This window comes from Meles meles, chromosome 20, assembly GCF_922984935.1.
Source record: "Meles meles chromosome 20, mMelMel3.1 paternal haplotype, whole genome shotgun sequence".
NCBI classification, from domain to species: domain Eukaryota; kingdom Metazoa; phylum Chordata; class Mammalia; order Carnivora; family Mustelidae; genus Meles; species Meles meles.
The window spans coordinates 876,497-887,449 of NC_060085.1; the positions used below are offsets into that span (position 1 = coordinate 876,497).

At 68.2% G+C, this 10,953-nt stretch overlaps 1 protein-coding gene across 1 annotated transcript; it reads right to left on the reverse strand.

The window, feature by feature from the left end:
* Positions 1-273: 273 nt before the first annotated feature.
* On the reverse strand, positions 274-8,749 carry MEX3D (mex-3 RNA binding family member D). The gene is made up of 2 exons (XM_045991924.1): positions 8,161-8,749; positions 274-2,491 (listed from the first exon to the last, which is right to left on the reverse strand). The coding sequence occupies exons 1-2, from the start codon at positions 8,732-8,734 to the stop codon at positions 1,101-1,103; spliced, it is 1,965 nt and encodes a 654-aa protein (XP_045847880.1). The 5' UTR covers positions 8,735-8,749; the 3' UTR covers positions 274-1,100.
* Between the last annotated feature and the right edge of the window lie 2,204 nt (positions 8,750-10,953).

Here is a 10,953-nt window from a genome sequence, read left to right on the forward strand (position 1 = left end):
CCGCACCCCCTCTCTCCACAGCGGTCATACCGGCCGGTGGCTGGCTCTCAGGGAAAGAGGGGCCGGGCTGCACCGCCTTCCCCTCCAGACCCAGGGCCCTCATCTGGAGCCAGGCACAGTGCTGGGCTTTCCAAAGAAAAGCCTGGGTTTGGACATGGGGTATATCCTTGGGCCAAATTCCTTTATCTGCAAGACTAGGGGACAAAGGGGCTGGCTCTGGGCACCCCGAATCTCCCTTTCCCGAGCCCGCCCACCCCACACCATGCCAAGGGCTCACGTGTAGTAAAAAGACTTTATTAAGAAGGCTTTGAAGTCAAAAAATAAAACTCTTGATACAATTTTCTGAACCCTTAAGTCAGCTCAGCAAATATATAATCAGTAATTTAGCTGTGTAAGATTAAAGGTCCGTTACTTTATTTAAAATAAAATATATTTTTAGTTCTTAAAATTTATTCCATAAAGTACATATTTCCCTATAAATTCCCTACATATACACAGAGGTAAAAAGTAAAAGCTTAAAAAAAAACACAATTTAAAAAAATTTAAAAACTGACAACAGAAACCACAGCAGAAGGAGATTAATAATTAAAAACACAAAGTTAGAAATTTCTGGCCGGCCCCGCCCCCACCCCGACCCCTCCGGCCCGTCCCCTGCGACACTCGGAAAGGCCGACACTCGGAAAGGCCGCCGGTCAGCCCGCAGAGGAGTAAAAACGTGGCCCTTGTCCTCGAGGGGATCCGCAGAGGCTGCGGCGGCCTCCGAAGCCAGCGCCGGCGAGTCAGAAACCCAGGTCCCAAAGACGGACAACCGAGAGTTGTAAAAATCGTATCTATCTATCTATCTTTTTTTACCCCTTAAAAAGATCACCCTGGCGGGCGGGGAGTCTTAAATAAAAAGTGCAAACAGACCTTTTCTCTGTTTTATTTTAACCTGTCGATTCAATACTGTTTATTCGTTAGGAACTGAGATGCCGCCGCGCAGCCGTCTCCACGCCTGGGACCGAGTTAAAGCTGGTCTGCGAAGGCTGGCCCCGCCCCGCCCCGCCGCGCCCGCCGCCCCCTCCGCGCCGCCCCCCGGCCTGCGGCGGCCAGCCCGACCGCTACGAAAAGATATGAATGGCCTGGGTGGCGGGCGTGCGGCAGGCCGGGCACTCGGGCTCGCTCTTGCCGCAGATGCGGACGGCGCAGTCCATGCAGAAGAGGTTGTGGCCGCAGGGGACCAGCGCGGCCATCACCTCGCCCTCGGCGCACACCACGCACTCCCGCGCCAAGGCCGGGGCGGACGCGGCCGGGCTCGGGGTCTGGGCGGCCGATGGCGCGGCCGCGGGGGGCTTGCGGCCGCCCTCGGGGACGCCGGAGTCCAGGGCGGGGCACGCGGAGGCGGAGGAGCCGCTGGGCAGCGAGGTGGCAGCGGGGAAGCCCGCGGCGCCGCCGGAGAAGGACGACAGGGCGCCCTGCGCCGGCCGCCAGGCCAGGGCGCCCACCGGGTCGGGCGCGCCACGGCGGGCCAGCGGGAGCTCCAGGGCCAGGCCCCCGGGCTCGGGCAGCGTGGGCGAGTGGCGCGGCGTGCCCGCTCCGCTGCTGCGTCGGGCGCCGGGGGCGGGGGGCGCGGGGGCCCCGTTGACGGCCGAGCAGCTGCTGAAGGCGGGCAGCGGCGCGGCGCGCTCGAAGGGCGCCCAGATGGTGGCGGCGGGCACGGTCAGGTCCAGCGCCAGGAAGTCGAAGCCAAAGTCACAGTCCTCGGGGGCGGGCGGACCCGAAGGGGCCCCGGGGCCGTCCCCACCGAAGGTGAAGCCCCCGTTGCCCGAGCCTCCGTAGGGGCTGGCGGGGCCCGCATCGGGCACCGGTGGCCCTCCGCGGCCCCCCGCGTAGAAGGCCTCGGGGCCCCCGGAGGCGCCCAGGGCCCCGTCCCCCCGGAGGCCGGCTGCGGGCGCGGGGGGCCGCCGCCCGGGGTTGGGGGCCTTGGCCCAGAGCCCGGCGGCCGTTCCGAGCAGGTCCAGACAGACGTCGGTGCCGTTGGCGTGGAAGTCACTGTCGGGGCCCGCGTCGGTGAAGGCGCCGGTGCGCAGCGTGATGTGCGCCTCGATCTCCTCGCGCGCGCGGTCCACGTTCTCGGGCATGCCGGTCACGGCGAACACCGGCTCCTTGTCGCGCCCGGGCGTCACGATGTACGTGTGCGTCCGCTGCTGGATGCGCTTGATCGTGGCGCCCTTGGGCCCCACCACCAGCCCCACCACGCGGTAGGGCACGCGCACCTGGATGGTGGTCTGTCCCGGCAGGTTGGGCGGCCCCTGCGCGGCGCCCGGCAGCCCGCCAGCCTTGCTGCGCGTGGCGCGGATCACGGAGAAGTGCTCGGCGGCGGACAGGATCTCCCGCTTGGCCATCTCCACGTCCTCCTTGCGGCCGGTCACGATAAACACCGGCTCCTCCCCGCGCACGGGCGTCTTGATGTACGTGTTCGTCTTCGCGCGCAGAGCCTTGATCTTGCAGCCTGGGACGGTGGGGGCGGGGGACACAGTGAGGACGGGCCCCTCCTCAGGGTCCTCCCCACCCTGTCTCCTCAGACACTCAGCTCTCCGTTTCCCTTCCCGTCCCAGACCTCAAGGTCATGGTGGGTTTGGCACAAAGGCGAGATAATGAGGACCCCACCGCGGACTGAAGAGCGTCTCCCCTGAGTTCATGGGCCCCTGGTACTCATGGACAGGACCTCACTTGGCAATGTCTTGCAGGTGTAACAGGTTAACGCAAGGTTGTACTGGAATAGGGTCACCCTGAACCCAGGGACAGGTGTCCTTATGGGGGGGACACAAAGGCACAGAGAAGATGGGGAAAGCTGGGAGCACGGGGACAGAGATCCGCATGAGGCAGTCACAAGCCTGGACACCAGCTCTGCCCCCAGAAGCCGGGAGAGCGAGACGGCCCCGGGTGGTGTCCAGGGCTGCTGGAGGGAACGCGGCCGCCGACACCCGGATTTTGTACTGCGGCCCGGTAACACGCTGAACACTCGTTCCTGTCGTTCGCAGCCGTCCGCTGTGGCCACGCAGTCCGAGGACACAAATGCACGCGACACCGGCTCCCTGGCCGACGGGCGGGACAGCCCAGAGTCAGACTGTGGAAACCACCCAGGATTTTCTCCTGACCCACGGACCCAGCTTCTGAGGGGACGCCCACGGACACAGCACTGTGCTGTCACTGCTCCGACTGGGGGCCTGACCCCTGGGGGGTGCAGGGGGGTCTGCACGCAGGCTGGGGCGTCTGATACGCTCACCCCCGGGGCCTTTTGAGACATCCTGAGTCCCGGCCCTCGAGTCTGGAAGACCCCCCTTAGGGCTCTGGGGCGGCTGGAGGGACACAGGGACATTGTTTCAATACAGAGGCCCCACAGAGAGAACAGTGTTGCTAACTTTTCCCAGCACAGAAGATACAAAGTTAGTGGGCCCAGCTCCGCCGCTCGGCCTCAGGGAGCACTGGGAGACGAGCACCGGCGTCTGGGGGTGGAGGGTGGCCTCACCCCGGGCCGAGACAGCAGCCCCATCCAGGGCTTTGAGCCAAAGCAGAGCCAAGTGAGCGGGTGAGAAACCCCCAGGGAGGGCGGGCCGTGGGCGCGCCGGCTTCCATCCCACGTCCAGGGTCCAGAGCCACCGCCCGCCCCCGCCGCCCGGGGTCCTCCCTCTCGTGGGCAGCGTCTTCTCATCGGCAACTCCCAAACCTACCCTGACCCGCAGCTCTAGCCTCTGCCTCCACTTGGGATCGGGCGGTTCCCTCCCCACCTGGTAGCTGGGGGCGGGGGAGCTTTCCCACCCCACGCCTCAGTCCTCCCCTCTCCTGCTGCTCCCCAGCCCTGGGTGCTCCCCACGACCTTTCCCTTCTGCAACAGTGCCTGCACCCCCTTCTCTGCATCGAGTCACAGCCCAGCGCCCCTTCCTCCAAGAAGCCCACGTGGACCACACCGCGGCCCCAGCACACGCTTCTCAGTTCCTCCTGTGCGGCTTCCCCAACTCCCCTGGGCTGGAGCGCCGTAAGGAAGGGCCTCGGCCCTGGGATGACAGCGGCCTCTCGAGGGGCTGTCCTGTGCCTCCATTTCCTCCCCAGGAAGAGAAGGGCCCAGACCCAGCACCCCAGGCAGATACCCGGCCTTCATGAGCCTTAAAGGTGGCTGGCGGGGGACCCTAGCCTCTGCCCAAGCGTCCACTCCCCGCAGGTCCATGTGCATGACAGGGAGGCAAGGCCAGGAGAGAGAGCAGGGATGAAGCCAGGTGTGTGCGGGACGGCCTCTGCGCAGAGAAGCAGCCTTTGTCCCCTGGCACACGAACTGGCCCCGTCCTGAGTGCCCCTTCCAGAGGGTGGCCCCGACTGGAGCCTTCGGGGGCCCAGAGGACACCAATTCACTGGCTGCATTTCGGCTGTGACGCCCATCGACCCAAGCCCCAGCCAAGCCACGACCCTAAGAAGTGGCAGAGTTTGGGGGGCAGGGGGGGCTGCCAGGTCCGAGAAATTGGGGCAGTGAGAGTGGACCAGACCCACACCGGCCCTGGCAGGGACGAGCTGGATGGGCAACAGCGGGCGAGCTCAGCGGCCAAGCCCCACAGGGACCTTTGGCTACCACGGATCGCTGCGACAGGCTGAAGGCCGACCCCTGGCCTGGCCACGGACACAAGCAGGTATGCCTGGAAATGGGGGTGACTGCCCCCTGTTCGGTCAACTCCCTCCTCACTGCAGTGGGGCCCTGCCTCCAAACAGGGGCGCCTCGGGTCCCCACGTGGAGCCTGGTCTCATCACTCATGTGACCTCATTCTGGGGTCCGGACCCCCCTGCATGCTGGGTGTTGAGGAACTCGGGAGCTCCAGGCACTGCCTAGGGGGGCCACACACTTATCAATGACACCTCAAGGCCGTGAGGGGGAGCACAAGGGCTCCCCCCTGGAAGGATGCACGCCAGGGGAGGGCTCCCGGCCAAGGCAGAAATCTGGAGGACAGCATGGAGACAAAGCCTCACAATGACCGGCGCCCCAAGCCCAGTGGGCCGCTGGCCCCAATCACAGCAGGGTGGGTCCATGGGGGGAGCTGGAGCCCAGAGGACCCCCCCAGACGCACAGAAGGTCTACGCTTGCCGACACAAGGGGCCCCCAAGCCAGACGCACAGCGGCCCACTGACAGCCCTATGCCGTCCCCAGCCTCCAGAAAGAGCACCCCAGACCCGTGGGAGGGGGGCCAGGCATGGGGGTCAGCAAGGGCAAGCCCTGAGGGCCGCTGGCTTTCTCCAGCGGAGCGGGGCCAGTCCCAGCCCCCTCCTGACAGCAGCAGACACGAAGCACCCTGGGGACTGCCGCACGGGCCCCCCACGGGCATCTTTCCCTCACTCACTCCTGACCCAGCCCTCCAGGCACGAGGCAGGTGCTCACAACCCAGCCCTGCCCCACACGCACACACGCCCCTAGCGGGAGGCTCTCCACAACACCCGGCCCAAAGTCACACCTGGGGCAAGTGGGCGTCAGCCCCCAGGTGACCGCTGCGGACTCTTTTCAGTCTCCGTTTTCCCTGTCTATACAACGGGGCCGCTCCCCGCCGCACCCCCCACCCCCCGGGCCCAGAGTCCTGGGAGGGAGAAGGTTCTCTCCCGGCCTCCTCTGGCCCCTGCAGAGCGCACAGAGCTGGAGCAACTGAGGCTCAAATTCCGGCTCGGCCTGCATCGCTGCCTCCTGTGACCGTGGGCTACGGAGGCTCTTCTCCGGGGGGTCTCTAGAGGCTCCGGGAGGAGGGGCAGGTTGAGATTCCCACACAGGGCGCCTTCTGGGCCACTCAGCCCTAGGGAGGAGAGAACTCTTGGGGCTGTGACCACCTGTCCTGTTCCCAGGGGCCGCAGGGACCCTTCTAGGATGGAAAAACCAGCTCAGAGAAGAGGGACTGAGCATCCCGGAAAGGTAAGACCCCAGGTCTGGGTGACTCCGGCCTCCCCTCTATGGGATGGAGTGGCCGCGGACCCGGGGTTTGAGAGAGGAGGAGGGCCTTCTGGCCCAGTGAGAGCCAGGACGGAGAGACGGGATAGGCTTCGTGTCCAGGAACCCCCAAAGGGGAGACTGGACAGGTGACCGGAGGGAGGGGTCAGGACTGGGTCACATGACTCGTCCAGGCTGTGCTTGACACCTGCTGGGAGAAGATGGGAGCCACAGATGGTCCTGAGCTGGGAGAGTCAAGGGCTGGCAAAGGGGCCACCGTGTCCCGGCTCTCTGGTGCTTCCCTCCCCTGGACCCCACACCCCACTCGGGGGGGCCACTGTGCAGCAGCCCGGGGCTGGGATTAGGGCCCTCTTACTGGAGGATCCTCACAAAAACCCCCGAGGGAGATGCTGTCCCCCCATCACGGAGAGGAGAGCTCATCTGCCCAGGGACACAGAGCCGGCACCATCTGCACCCCCCAGGGCCTGCCTTCCTCTCTGCTACCAGCAAGCCCCGGGCCAGCACCCAGTAACAAAGCACCGAAGTGCACACCTGGGAGGTCGGGCGGGGCCGATTCCCCAGCCCCAGGCAGAGGGGCGGAGGCCCCTGCGTGGCTCCTGCCTCCACTGGGGCAGACTCAGCCTCCCTGGAGGACCCTGGGGCGCACCAGAACACTTGCGTTCACAGGGAACACGCCCCCCCCCCCCCCCGTGCTCCCCCGGCTGGCAGATTGGCCTAGAGACTCCCGACAACAGCTCCCAGGCTGGGTTCCCACGGCCGTCCCCCCCGTCCTCACCGGTGCCTGGACAGTCAGCACACAGCAGCGGTCCTGCACAGGGCCCGGCGCAGGTGCTGGTGACCAGGACAGGGAAGGGGCCCGTGGCGGGGCGGTGGAAGGGAGCGGTCAGGCCTGCAGTCCTGCTGCGCTGGCTCGCGGGAGGCAGCTGACAGGGCTCCGAGGACCACCTGTCCCCCTCCCCGGTCCCCAAGCCCTAGTTCCTTAGCCCAGCACCACACCTGGCCCTCCTGGTGTCCAGATGGGGGGTATGACACGTGATCGGCCGCACCTGCACCCAAAGCCAGAGGACTCACTGGCCAAACCACCCCCTCCCACTCGGAACTCGGAGAAGGCAGGGTCTGGAGCCTCCCAGCGGTTCTCTGGCCCCCGGTGGCAAGGGAGACAAGCCACCTTGCAATTCAATCCCCCCACCTGTCTCTGGCTCCTGCTACCGAGCCCCCAAAGGCCAGCCCCAGTATCCTGGAGCTCCACCTCAAGCCCCGCCCAGACCCCACCCCAAGTTCTAGAACCTAGCCTGCAAGCAGGGAGTGGGAACAGGGGGCTACAGGCAGAAGGCAGGAGAAAGTTGGGGCCGGGGGCCAGCGACTAAGAGGGTGGGCGGGGAGCACTGCCCACCACCCTCGGCCAGCCCGCCCCGCGCTCCAGCTCCAGGGCCAATGAGCAGCGGCCGGCCTGATGTCACCCTGCAAATCTCAGACTGGCTCTCTAACAAAGAGAACAATGGGGCGGCCACAGGGACTCTTGACAATGCGGCTGGCGGGACACTCGCGCCCCAGGCCTGCTGCCCCCGCCTGCCAGAGGGACGGCTAGGAGTCTGGACCTCCGGACGGCTTTCCCGGCTGCTCCTTAAGCAAAACATGTCCCGAAATCCTCGAGCGGGGTGGGGGTCCTCCCTCGTCCTGTGCTCCCCCCACCCCCGGGCAGGGCCCCGAGGCTGGCAAGTGGAGATGGGCACCCTCTCTGTACGCCAAACTTCTCTCCTGACCTGCCTCAGCAGCTCCCCCCACCCCCCGCCCCGCCCCGGCCCGGAGCCACCCCCAAGCCCTAGCGAGCCCCGCCCCGTGCCTGCTTCGGGTGTGGAGCGCCCACCGCCCAGCCGGGCCCCCAGGTTCTTGGGATCCCACCGCAGGCGGCCCAGGGCCTGGGCAGAGGCGCCGCACAGAGGGGCCTGACCCGGCCGGAGGCGCCCAGACAAAGGCAGCGGCGGGCCGGAGCGTGGAGGGGAGGAGCGCGGGCTGCGCCTAACTTTCTCGCGCGGCCCGCGGCAGGACAAAGGCGCACAGGCGGCCACTGAGGCCCGGGCCCACGCGGGGCGTGGCCAGGGTCTGGCGTCCGGCCGCGGGCAGGGCTGGGCTGCGGCGTCCCCCTCCCCAGGGCGCGCGGCGCGGGGACCCCGGGGGCGGCGCCCCAGACGGCGGCCACTCACCCTGGCGACCCACGATCTCGGCGACGTGCTCGGAGCTGGGCACGGGCACGCACTCGGTCATGTTCACGCTCTTCTTGCGGCTGCCGATCACGCTCATCTGCTCGGCCAGCAGCGTCGGGGGGCCCAGGGCCGCGGGGTGGGGCGCGAAGCCGGCGAACACGTCCGGCGGCGACTGCCGGGGCGGCGGCGGCGGGCTCACGTCGGGCTCCAGCCGCGCCAGCGAGCCCGGCGCCACGGCCTCGGCCACCGCGGGCGCGCCCGCCTCCGGCCCGTCGGGGGGCGCGGACTCCGCCGCCGCCCCGCCGTCCGCGCCGCCCGCCGCCGCCGCCACCGCGCCGTCCCCGCCGCCCGCGGCCGCCCCCTCCTCGTCCGGGCCGCCCGCGCCCCCCAGCCCCAGCCCCGAGAGCTGGTCCAGCGCCAGGCGCAGCGCGGCGGCGGCGGCCGCGTCGTCGGGCGCGGCCTCCTCCTCTGCGCTCTCGGGCAGGGGCGGCGGCGGCGGCGGCGGCGGCGGGGGCGGGGGGCGCGGGCTGGGGTCGCCGCCGCCGCCGTCGGGCTGGCCGGTGGAGCCGGGCATGGCGGCGCTAGCGCTCGGGCCCGCGCCCCCGCCTCTCGGCCGCCGGCCGCCCGCGCCGCCGCCGCCCGCGCCGCCGCGCTCCGCCTCTGAGAGCTGGGCCGCCGGCCGCCGGCATCCAGCGGCGGGGCGGGCGCGGCGGGGCGGGGCGGCGGCGCGGGGCTGCTCGGGCCGCGGGCGGCGGGGCGGCGGCGCGACTCTGCTTGCTCCTCGGCGGCGGGGCTCGGCGGCGGCGGCGGCGGCGCGGACGCTGCTTCCCTCCCGCCCGCCCGCCCGCCGCCCTCCTCCGGCCGCCCCGCCCCGCCCCGTGACGCGCGCGCGGCCAACAATGGGGCGCCGGCAGGGCGCACGCGCGCGCGGGGCGGGGCGCGGTCACGTGGCGGGGCGCGGGCGCGGCCGCAGGTAGGTGCCCGCGGGGCCCCCGGCGCGCCCCCCGCCCCAACCACCGCGCGCGGCCCCGCCGGCGGCCCGAGCGCCCCCCACGCGCGCGCGCGCCCGACCCCCGGTGGGCGCCCCGGAGCCCGAGCCTTCGCCACGTGGGCGGCGTTGCTCCCCCGCAGGGGCTGGTTTCCGGCGGCCGGAGGACCCTCCCGCTCCCGGGGCGCCCCCTGTCCTGCGTGTCCGGCGCCGGCGCCAGCCCGCGGTGGGGGAAGCAGCGCCCCGGCTGCTCCCTGGGCGGGCTCTCCCGGTCGCCGGGCTGGGAGCAGGCTGGCCCGCCGCCGGTGCGTCCTCCCGCAGCCTCCCGGCGGACCCCGGGCCCGTCTGGGGAGCCTTGGGCAGAGGACACCAGCTCCCCAGGTGGGAGCGGGAGCGGCCTGCCCCTTCTGCCTGCCGGCGGCTCTCCCCGCGACCCGGGGTCCCCATCCCCTGCCCGGAGTGGCGCCTGAGCCACCGTGCGAATTGCCCCCACCCGCTCAGACTGGCCCTCGTGCCTTCCTGCCAACTTGCCCGTGCCTGGAACCCTTCCCCCGCCCTATCCTGAACCCCCAAGTCACACCCAGCCCAAGTTCCTCTCCTGGGGTCCCAGGCTTCTCTTTTGGGCACTTAAACACTCATGAATCTTAATTCCTTCATAATAACTTATGTCCCGTCCCCTGCCCATGGGACCAAGTTCCCAGAGGACCTGGAGCGACCTCCAGATCTGGGTGCTCCTGTGATCGGTTGGCACCTGGGCTCCTGCTCCTTGTTTCCCCAGCCACAGACCTTGTCCCTGTCCCTGAGAAACAGGGCCCAGCTGGGTCAGGCCCACTTGGCCAACCTCAGGCCCTTCTTCCCTGCTACCCCCAGCACACACCATCAGTGCCTTTCCTCAGGGCCAGGCCTTGGCCCTTCCTGGCGTCCCAGCCAGGGTGGAAGCTGGTGGGCTGCCCTTTTGGTGAGGGAGAAACAAAGGGAAGCAAGGGGGTAAGTGCTGAGAAGGGGGCTCAGGAGGGAGCGGGGTGGGGGGGGTGGGGTTGGGGGTGGGGTTGGGAGAAGTCAGACGGGAAGGGAGAGACAGCATGGTTTGCTCCGGGGTGCACTCTGGAGGTCATGCACCCACGTATATGTACCTTAGAGCACCCCCTGACCCCAGCAGTCCCCATGGGGAGGTCTTCAGACGAGCTGGGTGCCTTTCTGCTTTCCGGTTTCTGCTCCCGGGCCCCATACACATGTGCCTGCCTCTGGGGGTCTTGGGAGGGGAGGCAGCATCTATTGATGGGGGAGAAACAGGAACAGTGACCTAAGGGACCTGCCCCAAGTTGGAGCCAGACACCAGTGTCCTTGGGGGGCAGGTGGGCGGCTTGGCTCACACTGCAGGCATCCAGCCAACGGGAAGGTGACAGAGGAGGACAGAACGAGAGAGCTTGGCAGCTAGCACAGTAGGTCGTTCGACTGGAAGTTGGAGAAATCTAGAAAGTCAGGCACAAAGACAAGTGGGAACTGGGAGAGGAGGGAGAAAACAGAAGAACAGTCCAAGAACCCCAGAGAGAGCAGGGGGGAAATGGAGGGAAGTTGGAAATCACAGAAGGGGATAGCCAGGACCCTGCCGCTTGTCCTGGGAAGGTGAGTTAGCGGAACTGGGACTCCCAAGTGCTTCCAGGCCATATCCCGAACGATCAGGAAAAAGAAGGCCTGGGTTCCAGGGGAAAGGGATGGCTGGAGCAAGCTGCTTCCGGCTGGCGAAGTCTTCACCAATCCGCTCAGCATCCCACAGGATGCACTCCGGCAGAACGAGGGAGGAA